Source organism: Macrobrachium rosenbergii, chromosome 31 (genome assembly GCF_040412425.1).
Source record: "Macrobrachium rosenbergii isolate ZJJX-2024 chromosome 31, ASM4041242v1, whole genome shotgun sequence".
NCBI classification, from domain to species: Eukaryota; Metazoa; Arthropoda; class Malacostraca; order Decapoda; family Palaemonidae; genus Macrobrachium; species Macrobrachium rosenbergii.
The window spans coordinates 7321517-7338083 of record NC_089771.1 but is presented as its reverse complement, the minus strand read 5'-3'; the positions used below and the strand labels follow the sequence as shown (position 1 = coordinate 7338083).

The 16567-nt window shown below is 35.4% G+C and overlaps 1 protein-coding gene across 2 annotated transcripts in view; it reads right to left on the bottom strand.

Moving 5' to 3' along the window:
* Positions 1-340: 340 nt before the first annotated feature.
* Positions 341-16567, bottom strand: part of LOC136855340 (protein peste-like) — an 86730-nt gene continuing 70503 nt past the window's right edge. Inside the window, exons 5-15 of one of the 2 annotated variants that reach the window (XM_067132256.1) lie at positions 13861-14155; positions 10910-11067; positions 9947-10091; positions 5364-5492; positions 4830-4955; positions 4413-4482; positions 3907-4048; positions 2628-2773; positions 2209-2357; positions 1853-1941; positions 341-1092 (exon numbers count right to left, since the gene is read on the bottom strand). In XM_067132256.1, coding sequence (XP_066988357.1) covers positions 891-1092; positions 1853-1941; positions 2209-2357; positions 2628-2773; positions 3907-4048; positions 4413-4482; positions 4830-4955; positions 5364-5492; positions 9947-10091; positions 10910-11067; positions 13861-13929 — 1425 coding nt within the window. In that variant the 5' untranslated portion in view covers positions 13930-14155 and the 3' untranslated portion in view covers positions 341-890. The remainder of the gene's footprint in view (positions 1093-1852; positions 1942-2208; positions 2358-2627; positions 2774-3906; positions 4049-4412; positions 4483-4829; positions 4956-5363; positions 5493-9946; positions 10092-10909; positions 11068-13860; positions 14156-16567) is intronic. The other variant, XM_067132255.1, reaches the window with a different exon arrangement.

The window sequence follows — 16567 nt, the reverse complement described above, 5'->3', positions numbered from 1 at the left end:
AGGCTCTATACTAACCCTCTTTACTATAGCCTGCATACGTAGCCTCTAAACTACAAGCTCTACATTTAGCCTTTTTGCTTAGCCTCTATAATTAGCCCCTTTACTTAGCCTCCACACATAGCCTCTATACTACAGGCTCTATACCTGGCCTCTACCCTGCAAACTCTATACCTGACTTTTGCCCTTTAGCCTCTGTGCTCAGCCTCTATCCTGTATAGCCTCTATAGCTGTGGCTTTTAGTTTTCGTGGTTGAGGCAATTTAAGTTCCCTTTTATTAAATCTCTTTATTTGTTTGTGACTAATCATAATATCTTTACATTAAATTGGTTATTTACACATATTTATTCTTACTCTTTATTTATTTGCACAGACTCTCATAGTTCAGTCCTGTTTAAGTAATTTATCCCAAATGTAAGTGAGGACAGTTAAGTAACTTGGTATGAAAGGCAGAACAGGGTATATTTGAATGTGAATTTAATCTCTCTGTACTCATAAATATACATTAAAGGTATACATTTCGAAAACTGTTAGATTTACAAGGAGTGAATGACCACCTTAAAACTACTCTCTGGAAGTACAGGCTAGTTTTCCAGGATTGGTTCTTTCCAGTGTCTGCATTTCCTTTTGTTTACGGGGTGCTGAGTTTCTGGAAGAACAGGCAAGTTATCCAGAGCCTGCAATTCCTTCTTGTCTACAAAATACTACGTTTCTACCTCCTCAACTTCAAGTACACAGCAAAGTTACCCAGCACCTGCAATTCCTTCTTGTCTACAGATACTACGTTTCTACTTCCTTAATCTCACGTACCCCAATTCAAAACTAGCCTCTGGAGGCACAGGCAAGTTATCATCCAGCGTCTGAAATCCTTTTGACTGCAGTATACGACGTTTCTACATCCTTAATCTGGCATACACCAGGTAGGCCATCATTCCAAGGCCGAGAAGAAGCATCACAGAGAATACGATGGTCATAGTAGGAGTAGTCTTGATGAATTGCAGTGCTTTCAGTTGGCCCACCATGTCTTCGGGAACTTCGGCAAGTTCCTCGAACCATATCATTGGAAGGTAGATGTCTGGGACCTTCTTCAGGATGCTGTAAGGGATAAATAAGCCGTTCTTCAAATGAGGGTTAAGTCATTTTTGTCTTTATCATTCCAGAACTTAGATGCTTTGGTAACTGGTTTTGTCTACTGGAAACAGTACAAGAGGAAGACTAATAGATCTTTTTTTTAAATCAGTATGAAAGCAGATACGTGTAAAAAAAATACCTTTCAAACACGATTAACTCTGATGATTATTCCAGCTCTGGTATGGAATATTTACTAAGTATAAAAACAAAATAAAGACAAATGCAATCACTTATATTTAATGGATCATCAAAGACAGCCACGCTTTCTGAAAACAAGTTCAGTGGGAAGGACTTTTGGCAAAAGGTGGTAAATCTTATTTCAGTTTTTTGAAATGGAGATGGTCCTTACAAATGCCTTTTTCTCTATTTTGTATCGCAAGTCTTTGCTAGATGACGAAAGATACGAACACGTCAACACATTCTCTCTCCTAGGTCTAGAACACTGTATCATCCACATACAATTCTCATGAGAAAGATTTTCACGCAACTGGCAAAAGCTTTATAGTTTGTCATCTGTCGGTCAATTTTTCTGTGACGTGCCCCAGAAAATTTGTTGATGAACGAACTCCCACTGAAAGCTGTAAGTTTACTGCATATCCTTCAAAATGGGTAAGACAGCAGGTCTCCTCAATGCTCTGTACTGATCATAAAGTAATGATATTTACTGCAAACACATCAGTAACATTTGACAGGTCAGCTGTCACAAATACTCAGGTCAACTTACTCGATTTTACCCTTCCTGCCTCCTGGGTACGGGGTCACTTTCATGTTGATTTGCATACGGGCTTTCACGTTCACTGGAACTCCCGCTTCCTGCAAGGAAAGAGACAAGTGATGATTTGCTTCAAGAGCTGGTGTCGTCCTGTCAAAGTAGCTAAGTCCCTGTGGTATAGATAGCCTTACACCTCTAAAATTCCAAAGATATCAGGGATTTAATGGCACTTCTGGTTAAACTTTAAACTCATCTGGAACCCCGTTTACGCCTGCCGTTTAATTTAAGAAACTGATACGAAGTTGTACCTCGCCGTAAAGAGTCACTTGGCTACCATTAGCTAACACGGTCTCGAAGCAGCTACTCACTGGCATTATGTCCATGATGAACGCGTGTTTGTCTTCGTCAGGTGAGAGACCCTCAACTTGGTCCAGAAGGAAAGGATCTGCGTTGAAGTAATGCGGGAAGGATATGAAGGCTGGGGAACCCATCCTGCAGGACTCCGCGTTGAGCAACCCTGAAGGTCATACCGCAGTACAGTAGCTGATTCAGCAAGTGTTTCAAATCAAGCTGTTATGGAGCATATTCTGTACATTTCATTAAGTACTGGGTGCTGGTTTGTAAAGTCTTGTGTAAATCGGTTTAGAAATCAATGCTGAAGAGGTGGAAAGGTTTTTGTGTGGCTGTACATAAACAGAATGTGGGAGGAACTGATCTTATATAGAGAAATAACATCTGGTAATTAAATGAACGAAAGTCGAGACTCAGAAGAACTGCCTCAACTTACCAGTTGGAGCACAAGTCCCTTTGACACAGTAGCACTCGTTCCCAGGGATCAGGGAACCGTTGGCGAACGTGTTGTTGCTCCCAAAAAACCTGTAGGCTTTCAGTCCGCTCTTGTCCACGTCTTTCTGGTACTCCAGCCTCATACTCCTGTCAAAATGGTAGATTACGTTGTCACAGGGCTGGATGTGTCTGTAGCTACAGCTAACAAGTTTGAGGAAAGCTGACTTACCTTACCTTGGGTAACAACTATGGTTCTTTTCGTGCCTTTAAAAACAAATATGTCTCCAGATCAGCATTGCCCTTTAAACACTTCATGGAAGGAATTTCGTGATCTCATTAGAAGACAATTTCTGAATTAGGGTAAGGTGATTGGAAATTAAACCCAATCTTTCAAGTTTTTCTTTATTCCTGCCTTTCGTTTACTGGGGTAAATGAAAATTAAACAATTTATTAATATAAATATATATATATATATATATATATATATATATATATATATATATATATATACACACACCTTTGTGTGTGTGTGTGTGTGTGTGTGTGTGTGGAAGAGATAGGCATCGACTATAAAGCAAGAAGTCAGGGAGTTCAGAGAATTCTGTAAGAAACCCTTTAAAATACTAAACAGCTTTCTGGTGACTTCTGCTGAACTCAGATGTATCGGTTTTATTTATCATTCCCTCAATTTATTCATTAAATCACCTTTGCCTATAACTCCTCTCTCTCTCTCTCTCTCTCTCTCTCTCTCTCTCTCTCTCTCTCTCTCTCTCTCTCTCTCTCTCTCTCACTGTTTTACTAAAGCAGTTCTTCATGATTAGTCTTAACATGGCTCTCTGAAGCGTCATTTCACACTCATACTTTACTGAAGCTCTCTCTCTCTCTCTCTCTCTCTCTCTCTCTCTCTCTCTCTCTCTCTCTCTCTCTGCAGGCTGTGTTCCCTTCGGAGCCCTCTTGAGTTTATAAAGTCTGGTGGCTATGTCCATAAAGGGTTTTCAATTGAAGATTTAAACAAAGAGAGTCCTTCCCCGGGAATGTGTCTTGAACAATCCCACCACAAGGGCCACCGCCCTGAAATTCAAGCTTCCAAAGAATTTGGTGCTCATTCGAGTAACGTAACAGAAGGTGCAGAGAAACAGAAAGAGATCAGTCATTAGAAAAACAGATAAATAGAAAAAAAAAATAAATAAATAAATAAAAACGTTAGCCAATCAAAAAATGAATTGCATCAGGTAGCAATGCATTGACTGATAGCTGAAGACAGTCTCTTGAACACTCACATGCAGAGATCGGAGCTGTAGAACACGATCTCGTCTCTTTGCAAATCTGGCTCAAAGTACTCCCCAGCAGATCCGACCACGGCGTTGCACGGACTGTCGAAGAAGGGCGTCGCCCTGGTGTAGTTCCAGAGGTCGATCTTCCCTGTTGGTGGAGTCGAATACGGTAATCGACCTTTGAAGGTTTAGTTATCACGCTTTGGCAACTTTTCTCAGAACGATGCGTCCGATTTCTTGTCAGGAATAGTGAAGTATTCAGATGGGCCAGTTGTTATTATTATTATTATTATTATTATTATTATTATTATTATTATTATTATTATTATTATTATTATTATTATTATTATTATTATTATTATTATTTTCCAAGGGGGGTAAGAATAAAGTATGATAAGGGGAAATAACAAGGAAAAATTTATGGAGAAAATTAGAAAGTAAGGTCAATTTAGTAATATAAATATGGCTAATAATATCAACACGCTTAAATATAAGTCCAATTCGTTTCTTACCAACGTTCTTCGGGTCATCTGAGCCAGTCTTCATGTTGAAGATTCCATCGTAGTATAGAGACAAATTTCTCTGCAAAATACCGGTGGTAAAATATACGTAAATACATACATACATACATACATACATACATACATACATACATACATACATACATACATATATATATATATATATATATATATATATATATATATATATATATATATATATATATATATATATATATATATATATATACGTATACATATTCCAACTACATGATACTTATCTATATATTATTTCAATGGCGTCAATGACCACTCAATTTTCTAGACTGCCAAATACAATATCTTCACGCGCTCTCCACCGAAACCTGCAGTCTGAAAATTCATAAACGAAAGAAATTTTTTCTTTTTCTAACTGAAACGGGGTCATACCATGTAAAACCAGCCAAATTTATCGTAGTCGGAGAGACCAGGTGGCAGATCTAAGATGTCCAACATGAAATGCAGAGACCCGTTCTCAGCGACGATGTCCTTCTGCACAAAATCCAACACCGGGTCCTGGAAAAGGAAAAGTTTGTTTCAGACTTCAGAATTCTCTTGCTTAGACTTTCCTTTCGTTCAGATGCTGTGTTTTCGACTGACTGGGACCAAAGCTTAAAGGTTATGTGAAAAAGCCTTCATCTATGATGAAATCTGGCTTCAATGTGGCCCTGAGATGAGGAACTGTCAAGACTTCATGGCTAATGGATTAAGGCAAGACGTTTGGTGCTGAGCTGTGGAATATGAACCTGGGTCCTGAATGGGAGGTGGAACGAAATGATAAACTGCAGAGGCTAGAGAAAGATCAAGTCGAGGTCTGAAGGTCAGTGGGGACTAAGAAGTTGAACAAGCGAATAGGGGTTGGTAGAGGACAGGAATGGATAGTGATAAACAGCAGAAACTAGTGAAAGGAATGAGTTCAGTCACCTGAAATCCTGTGAAAATCAGCTCATTCACAGTCGTCCTCACCACTGCCTTCTCGTCCATCTTGTTGAATGCTTCGTTTAAGAAAGGCATCGCAGTAAAGGGGTTGTGCCGCACTGACCACGTCGAAGACTGAAAGGTCAGAGGGAAAATTATACATATGTATAAATATATATATGTATATATATATATATATACATACATACAGTATGTCCTTTAAACAAGAAAAGTTTCTGAAATGTAACGTTAACATGCCTTTCATTATTCACTGACTCTGAAGCATATTTAGCCCCAAATTTGGAAATAATAACCATAATCTCAGAAATCAGATAAAATAATACCAATAATCTCAGCAAGTAATACACTCGGCGAGTACCCTGACCCATGCTTATGTATGAACCCTTGCCCCAAAGAGATCTGTTATTTTCTTCCCTATGCCAGAGGGTATAAGGCTTATCATTGAGGCGTATGGGCTTCAGATCAGTTATCAGATAACCGAGTGAACACTTATGGCAGATAACAGAGAGGACGTCACCAGTTACAGAGGTTAACCTTTGGAGCGTCGTCACTGAACAAGACTGGGGAGGGAGAGATAAGGCAATCTCTCATGAGCTAAGCGCTCAGATCACCTGCTATCTCCGCCGTCGTTATCCATACAAGATGGGTTGTTATTTATTCTTTATTCACCTTTAGGGGTGGACATCTTATCGCGTGAGAATGAGTTAATAACGAGTCTTGTAAATAATACACCTCAGGTCTTGTAAATAAGAAACTTTCCGGTAAACCTCAGGTCTTTTAAATAGGAAACTTTCTGGTAAACAGGTCTTAAATAGGGTCTTTTAAATCAGGTCTTGTAAATAATAAACTTTTCTCAGGTCTTGTAAATAAGAAACTTTCTGGTAAACCTCAGGTCTTGTAAATAAGAAACTTTCTGGTAAACCTCAGGTCTTGTAAATAGGAAACTTTCTGGTAAACCTCAGGTCTTGTAAATAAGAAACTTTCTTAAACCTCAGGTCTTGTAAATAGGAAACTTTCTGGTAAACCTCAGGTCTTGTAAATAAGAAACTTTCTGGTAAACCTCAGGTCTTGTAAATAAGAAACTTTCTGGTAAACCTCAGGTCTTGTAAATAAGAAACTTTCTGGTAAACCTCAGGTCTTGTAAATAAGAAACTTTCCGGTAAACCTCAGGTCTTTTAAATAGGAAACTTTCCGGTAAACCTCAGGTCTTTTAAATATGAAACTTTCCGGTAAACCTCAGGTCTTTTAAATAAGAAACTTTCCGGTAAACCTCAGGTCTTGTAAATAAGAAACTTTCTGGTAAACCTCAGGTCTTGTAAATAAGAAACTTTCTGGTAAACCTCAGGTCTTGTAAATAAGAAACTTTTTAAACCTCAGGTCTTTTAAATAGGAAACTTTCTGGTAAACCTCAGGTCTTGTAAATAAGAAACTTTCTGGTAAACCTCAGGTCTTGTAAATAGGAAACTTTCCGGTAAACCTCAGGTCTTTTAAATAGGAAACTTTCCGGTAAACCTCAGGTCTTATAAATAAGAAACTTTTAGATAGTATAAAATACTTTCTTTCGCGTGATTTTTTTCCGAGTAAATATATATATAAAAAAAGATCAAATTATTGACCGTAGACAAAAGATAGAAGGGTTCAAGAAGTCAACAAATACAGGAACGTTTTTTCTCATCTTTCTCCAATCCCGATTTTACAAATCACTTATTATTATTATTATTATTATTATTATTATTATTATTATTATTATTATTATTATTATTATTATTATTATTATTATTATTATTATTATTATTATTATTATTCAGAATATGAACCCTATTCTTATAGTGTGTGCCCACAGAGTCCACTGACTTGAAATTTAAGCTTCCAAAGAAGGTGAGACATAAGTCAGGGAAGGTGTTCCTTGCAATCCCATAAGAAGTCAAACTTGATAAAATATTAAATCCATCACAGCACGAAAAAGCTGCTTATGAGACTGCTCATTACTAATCAATAGTTCATACAGGTCTCACAAAAATCTCCTGGGCTTATTTCAAATGCATTTTTTTCCCCTTGACTTTATTTTTAGAATTGTTCATATCGTGAAATAGCTGATGCACTTCTGGTATGAGGTTACACACACACACACACACACACACACACACACACACACACACACACATATATATATATATATATATATATATATATATATATTTATTTATTTATTTATTTATTTATTTATTACCCATACACCTACCTTTCATTGTAGAGGAGACGGCATCAGATTCTGCTACCCTTCAAGTTATCAGATAATATTTCTTTAAAGATATGCCTATCATTTTTTACCTTATCAACAAACCCCTAAGTTGCGTAACCCCATCCAACCTGCCACCAGACGTCAACAACCATGTAGGTCGTTTAAGAGGAGAGAGTGATTATAAAATCTGTAATCTACTTTTCCCGTCAACTGTCACTATATAGTTTCGTCGGAGCTAGGTCAGGATTTGAAAGCACCTTAAGAGAAGTTTTATAAAGGCTGTCTTGTGTCATTCAGTGGCTGTAAAAACAGAAAAATGACCTCAGAAGGAAAGAGGTCAGAGGTCATTCTGGTCACGTTTCGAAGCAGCTTCAACTATCACCGGTTCTTGAGCTGCTAACAGTCTATAATTTCCTGAGTTAATTTGTGTCGAATTTTAGATTTGAATTCCCACCTTCTTATTTTGCACTTTTGCTCTGGGGGACAAGAGTGTATAATACGCACTCTGTTAATAATAATAATAATGAAGACCAGACAATGGATGAAGCCAGGTAGAGAAAGAACAAAAATCCATCCATGAAAGCCTACAACACAAAAAAACTAAGGGAAAAAACAAGTGAAGTTAATGAAATAATGAGACTAATCCACACCACCAGTGCCACAGAAACAAATATCTGAAAACCAGTGAAGACGGGTGGCTAAGGAGTGCATGGGAAGAAGAACTGATAAAAGTAGACGAAGACCCAGAAATATACAGAGACAGGAGAATGAAAAACAGAACAGAGGAATGGCACAACAAACCAATGCACGGACAGTACAGGAGATAGACAAAAGAACTGGCCAGCGATGAAAACATGGTAATGGCTACAGAGGGGAGAACTCAACAAGGAAACAGAAGGAATGTTAACAGCGGCACAAAATCAGGCCCTAAGAACCAGATGTGTCCAAAGAACAATGGATGGAAATAACATCTCACTCATATGCAGGAAATGCAATGTGAAAGATGAGACTATAAACCACATAGCAAGCGAATGTCCGGCGCTTGCACAGAACCAGTACAAAAAGAGGCATAATTCAGTAGCAAAAGCCCTCCACTGGAGCCTGTGCAAGAAACACCAGCTAGCTTGCAGTAATGAGTGGTACTAACACCAACCTGAGGGAGTGATAGAAAATGTTCAGACAAATATCCTCTGGGACTATGGTATCAGAACAGATAGGGTGATACGTGCCAACAGACCAGATGTGACGTTGATTGACAAAATCGAGAAAAAGGTATCACTCGTTGAAGTCGCAATACCATGTGACACCAGAGTAGATGAGAAAGAAAGAGAAAAAATTGATATGCATCAAGAACTGAAAACAGAAATAAGAAGGATATGGAATATGCCAGTGGAAATTGTATCCATAATCATAGGAACACTGGGCACGATCCCAAGATCCCTGAAAAGGAATCTGGAAAAAACTAGATGCCGAAGTAGTTCCAGGAATCATGCAGAAAAGTGTGCTAGTAGAAACAGCGCACATAGTAATAAAAGATGGACTCCTAAGGAGGCAGGATGCAACCCTAATCCCCACACTATAAAAACCACCCAGTCGAATAGGATGACTGTAATAGACAATATATATATATATATATATATATATATATATATATATATATATATATATATATATATATATATATATATATATATATATATATACATATATATATATACAGTAACACATATATATATATATATATATATATATATATATATATATATATATATATATATATATATATATATATATATATATATATATATATATATATACAGTAAACCCCCCGTATTCATGTTCTCATGATTCGCGGACTCATGCATTCGCGGGTTTCTCTGTGGAACATATCTAGCCATTATTCGCGGAAAAATCGCCCATTCGCAGTATTTTTTACTGAGAAATATTCACTAATTACTGTACTTTCATATAATTTTCATGAATAAATGCACTGTTTGTGATAAAACTAATAAAATACTCAGGTATATGCATTTTTAGAGGGGTTTTAAGTATTCGCGGATTTTAGCTATTTGCGGAGGGTGTGGGATGCATCCCCTGCAAATACGGGGAGTTCACTGTATATATATATATATATATATATATAAATATATATATGTATATATATATATATATATATAATAATTACCTATGTTATGTTTGATTTTATAAAAATTATTGTCCTTTTTCAAATGGGGTATTTGAATTTATGCACCATAATAATAATAATAATAATAATAATAATAATAATAATAATAATAATAATAATAATAATAATAATAATACTCACCAGTGGAACTGGGTTCATTATAAATACCACATCATCAAGAGAATTACTCCCTGATAATTCCTCATCCCAAATCCACCACCTCTGCTGCAAATAGGTGACCGTATTGTTGGAGTGGAATTCGATTCCCTTCTTGTCGTGGTATTCCCTGAAAATGGCACCATGATAAATATAAATATAAATATATATATTTTATATATATATATATATATATATATATATATATATATATATATATATATATATATATATATATATATATATATATATATATATATATATATATATATATATATATATATATATATATATATATATATATATATATATATATATATATATATATATATATATATATATATATATATATATATATATATATATATATATATATATATATATATATATATATATATATATATATATATATACTGTATATATATCGTATCGTGTGGTATATATATAACTCGTGTATATATATATATAGACAAGAATATAGAATATACAGTGACATTATATATACAGTAAGTTCGTATCGTGATTTGAACCTCGGAAGACAAGAACTCAGAATACAGTGACGTTCTTGTCTCAACTGAATGCATTATCAACTGAAAAATTCCCCTTCGGATAACATGTATGAAAATATATTATTTCCGAGGTAGAGCAAATTGGATAGTAAAGGACGTTTGTAGCTTAATGCCTGTATATGAATCGCGGTGATGTGATAAAATTCAGTATATGTATATATATATATATATATATATATATATATATATATATATATATATATATATATATATATATATATATATATATATATATATATATATATATATTATATACAATATTAATTATATGGGCTCAAATATCATACCCAAGGCACTCCTCCCCACTAATCTAACCTAATCATCACCCACCTCATCCCAGTAACAATAAACAATAAATGGCACTGCTGCACCTACCTACCTCCAAACATAGGGGCCACATTCCTGGAGAACTGGCTTCCCTCCGTCCAGAAACTCTTCCTGGTTGGTGATATTCCACACGTAAAGATTCAGTATCAGTGGGAATGGAGTTGTCTTCCAGATGTCGAAGGACATAGATCCCTCTCTCACCTCCATTTGCTGCAAAGGATTGTGACTTTCAATAACCGCAAGATTTCTGTCGTACTCTGATTCTACAATATCATTTGTTTCTTGTTTTAGATATCCTTTTGTTGGAAAGTGAAGTCGGTGGTATTATTATTATTATTCAGAGGGTGAACCCTGTTCATAAGGAACAAGACCACATGGGCCACTGACTTGAAATTCAAGCTTCCAAAGGATATGGTGTTCATTAGAAAGAAGTAATAGATGGTAATGGGAGATACAGAAAGAAGAGTTCACTCATTATAAAAGAAAAAAAAAGAAAAATAGGTAGGTTTTCATTCTCCCTAAATTTATTTGTGAAGATTTTAGCTTTTTTAAGGCGAGGGAGGTATGGTAATCTATTCAGAAATTTTGTAAGCAAAGATAATTGACACTTGCTTGAGATATTTAAAAATAAAAACATGTTATTTAGAGCCTCTTCAGCAGTCACAGAATATTTCCTGAATGGTGTTTACAGTAGCAGACACTTAATCTGTTCCTGAACTGAGAGTGATTACAAAAAAGGTCTCTAATTCTATTCATTACTATCATCATCTTTGAAATATTTGACTCACCGTTTTCAGGATGTCATAAAAAGGTCTCTAATTCTTATCGTTGCTATCATCTTGGAATTTTGACTCACCGCTTTCACGACTCGTCACCTTGGAAATACTTGATTCACCACTTTCACGACTCATCACCTTGGAAATATTTGAATCGTTGCTTTCAAGACTATCATTATCTTGGAAATATTTGACTCACCGCTTTCATGACTATCATTATCTTGGAAATATTTAAATCACCATTTTCATGACCAACATTATCTTGGTAATATTTGACTCACTGCTTTATTGCTATTATTATCTTGGAAATATTTGACTCGCCACTTTCATGACTATCATTATCTTGGAAATATTTGACTCACTGCTTTCATGACTATCATTATCTTGGAAATATTTGACTCACTGCTTTCATGACTATCATTATCTTGGAAATATTTGACTCACTGCTTTCATGACTGTCATTATCTTGGAAATATCTGACTCACTGCTTTCATTCCTATTATTATCTTGGAAATATTTGATTCGCCACTTTCACGACTATCATTATCTTGGAAATATTCTACTCACTGCTTTCATGATTTCGTAAAAATTTCTCTGATCTTTGAAATATTTGATTCGCCACTTTCATGACTATCATCTTGGAAATATTTGACTCGACGCTTTCAAGACTATCATTATCTTGGAAATATTTGACTCACTGCTTTCATGAATATCATTATCTTGGAAATATTTGACTCGTCTTTCATGATGGCGTAAAAATTTCTCTGATCTTAGAAATATTTGACTCACTGCTTTCATGAATATCATCTTGGAAATATTTGACTCAATGCTTTCATGAATATCATTATATTGGAAATATTTGACTCAATGCTTTCATGACTATCATTATCTTGGAAATATTTGACTTGGCTTTCATGATGGCGTAAAAATTTCTCTGATCTTGGAAATATTTGACTCACTGCTTTCATGAATATCATTATCTTGGAAATATTTGACTCAATGCTTTCATGAATATCATTATCTTGGAAATATTTGAATCACTGCTTTCATGACTATCATTATCTTGAAATATTTGACTCACTCTTTCATGATGGCGTATGAATATCATTATCTTGGAAATATTTGACTTACTGCTTTCATGACTATCATTATCTTGGAAATATTTTACTCACTGCTTTCATGAATATCATGATCTTGGAAATATCTGACTCACTGCTTTCATTCCTATTATTATCTTGGAAATATTTGACTCACCACTTTCATGACTATCATTATCTTGGAAATATTTTACTCACTGCTTTCATGATGTCGTAAAAATTCCTCTGATCTTGGAAATATTTGATTCGCCACTTTCATGACTATCATCATCTTGGAAATATTTGACTCGACGCTTTCAAGACTATCATTATCTTGGAAATATTTGACTCACTGCTTTCATGAATATCATTATCTTGGAAATATTTGACTCGTCTTTCATGATGGCGTAAAAATTTCTCTGATCTTGGAAATATTTGACTCACTGCTTTCATGAATATCATTATCTTGGAAATATTTGACTCAATGCTTTCATGAATATCATTATCTTGGAAATATTTGAATCAATGCTTTCATGACTATCATTATCTTGGAAATATTTGACTTGGCTTTCATGATGGCGTAAAAATTTCTCTGGTCTTGGAAATATTTGACTTACTGCTTTCATGAATATCATTATCTTGGAAATATTTGACTCACCGCTTTCATGACTATCATTATCTTGGAAATATTTGACTCACTGCTTTCATGACTATCATTATCTTGGAAATATTTGACTCACTACTTTCATGAATATCATTATCTTGGAAATATTTGACTCACTGCTTTCATGACTATTATTATCTTGGAAATATTTGACTCACTGCTTTCATGACTATCATTATCTTGGAAATATTTGATTCACCGCTTTCATGACTATCATTATCTTGGAAATATTTGATTCACCGCTTTCATGACTATCATTATCTTGGAAATATTTGACTCACCGCATGGCATGACTATCATTATCTTGAGACAATTTGATTCAAGGAGACAGACTATCATTATCTTGGAAATATTTGACTCAGCTGCTTTCATGACTATCATGAATCTTCGAAATTTTGATTCTTCGAACTTTCATGACTATCATTATCTTGAAATATTTGATTCGACACGGACAAAACTATCATTATCTTGGAAATATTTGACTCACCGCTTTCATGATGGCATCAAACATCTTCCAGAAGCCTCCCGCTAGCATGGCAACGGAAAACATAATCATGAGACAACTTGATACAAGGAGACAGATATGGCAGCCAGAAAGCCTTTAAATGGTTCTCAGGAGTGAAATGAATGCCCTTTTCGTTTTGTGTTCAGAACTTTGTAATGTTCCTTTCAGTGCTCTGTTGTTGTAGATTCAGAAACGGGTAAAACCACCTCTGGACAGGACAAAGACACTGGTGGGTGTTCCACGAAATGTTCGCGAGAACTGAGTCCTCTTTCGTTATCTGCGCAAGGACGGAGGATTACTGAATAAATACCCTGGCAGCAAGTTCCTGGTTTATTGGTGGTCCTTTCAAGTGGCGGGGGTAAGGGTCTTTAAATGGTTTATAGGTAATGAAATCAAGTCCTCTTTACAGGACCTACACTGGATGTGTTCAGAAATGTAGGTAATGAAATCGAGTCCTCTTTACAGGACCTACACTGGATGTGTTCAGAAATGTAGGTAATGAAATCAAGTCCTCTTTACAGGACCTACACTGGATGTGTTCAGAAATGTAGGTAATGAAATCAAGTCCTCTTTACAGGACCTACACTGGATGTGTTCAGAAATATAGGTAATGAAATCAAGTCCTCTTTACAGGACCTACACTGGATGTGTTCAGAAATATAGGTAATGAAATCGAGTCCTCTTTACAGGACCTACACTGGATGTGTTCAGAAACCCTTGCACAGGGTAATTTGATTTTGAAGGGGGCCAGTTCGAGGATGAGTTATTAACAGTGAATTTTTTCTAGCAAGTCTCTGTGAGTATGAGTGTATATGCGAGTTTAATGCATATGGTGTATGTACAGTTAAAAATTAAAAATACTTGTGTATGTACATGTGTAATGGCTTTCATAGCTCCAATGCAGTAACAAGAACTCTCGGAAATTCAGAATGATGAGTCAGTTAAGACTGTATTCAATATCAAAAATCCATGGCATGGTTTTGTGATGAGGCAGAAACTAAATGCTCAAATTCATCCAGCTTTCCAAGAAAACTGTTGCTGGCGTTCCCATATTCACATTTAGCTGAACGTGGATTCAGTGCTGTAAATGATTTGCTACTGAAGAAAAGAAATCCACTGAATATTGCTAAACGAGGTGATCTGAGACTGTAGCTAACGAGATGAGTACCTAATATGAAATCTCTCTGCAGCAGGCACGATGCACAAGGCTCTTACTAAGACTAACTTTAGTAATTGTATTTTGCATTTGGCTGGTACCTTTATTTTATTGTACAGTGATTCAAACGATCGAAGTATTACAGAAAAAAGCTTAAATTCAAATTATTTTATATTGCATACATTTCAGTTCTCTATTGTAAGTCTTGAAACTCTGCTGTTTTCGTATGAGACAATCCAGATATTTTAATATTCTATTTTCTCTCTCTCTCTCTCTCTCTCTCTTCATTACTATTATCATTGGAGAAGCAAATCCACAGTTATGTAAATGTACAAATATTTAAAGATAAATCAATATAGATAGCTTTCGGGAACTTGTTCGGATCCCCTTTTCAAAAAATATCTATATTGATTCATCTTTAAATATATGTACATATACATAAATGTGGATTTGCGTCTCCACTTTAAGACTCATGCTACTATGAGTATTTTTTAATTATCATTATTATTATCATCATCATCATCATTATTGTCTTAATATCACCTATTATCCCTTTTTTACAGTTTCTCAGTAATTTCTTTCTCAGAACTTTAACTGTCCTTTGGATCTGTTATTTTTCTCCTTGGAAGCTTGTTTAAACTAAGTTCATGGCCTTTGAGCCTTCCTCCACGTGAATAGGAGTTAACTTTTTGAATAATAAGAATTATATAACAGTACAGGGGCCATCAGGATTTTGGAGGTGATTCGGTGGGGGCATGACCAAAATAAGTTTGGGAACCACTGCTTTATAGGAAATAAAATCGAGTCCTCTTTACAGGATCTAGGACCTATACTGCATATGTTCAGAAACCTCTCCTTTATAGGTAACTAGATGCCCAACCCGGTGCTGCCAGGAAAATCTGAATGACAAACAATAAACTCTCTCTCTCGCTCTCTATCTCTCCAAGTCTCCCTCACTCTTTCCCTCTTTCTCCTCCCTAACACTCCCTCTACTCTCTCTCACTTCCTCTCCCTCTTGCTCTCTCTCTCTCTCTCCCTGTCCTGTTAAGATAGTTGCTTCAATTACATTGCTCAGCATTTTTGACATTTTATATTTCACCCCTTCTCGCACGCCCCCCATTCCTACTGGGGCTGAACTTGGACTTAAAGGGAATCTATACTAGATTTGTTCAGAACCCCTAGAGAATATATCATGTTCAGAATTCAGTTTACTTATTGTTTAGAATCTAAATCTATCTTATATTTTCCTTTGGTAAGTTAATGGATAGAGCTCTAGCCATATTCAAAATGTGACGATAAGGAAATGGAATAATGTCACATTCATGTGCATTAAAATAATTGCCTTTACATTATAAAAAAATGGTTCTTGGCCTGACAGAATGTGCTTTGTCTATGAAAAATAGGGTGACAAGATTATATATTTATCTGAAAAAGGATCATTTTTCTTTAATTTATTATTATTATTATCATTAAAGTAGTTTAACCAGACCACTGAGCTGACTTTCAGCTCTCACAGGGCTGACAATAACTTAA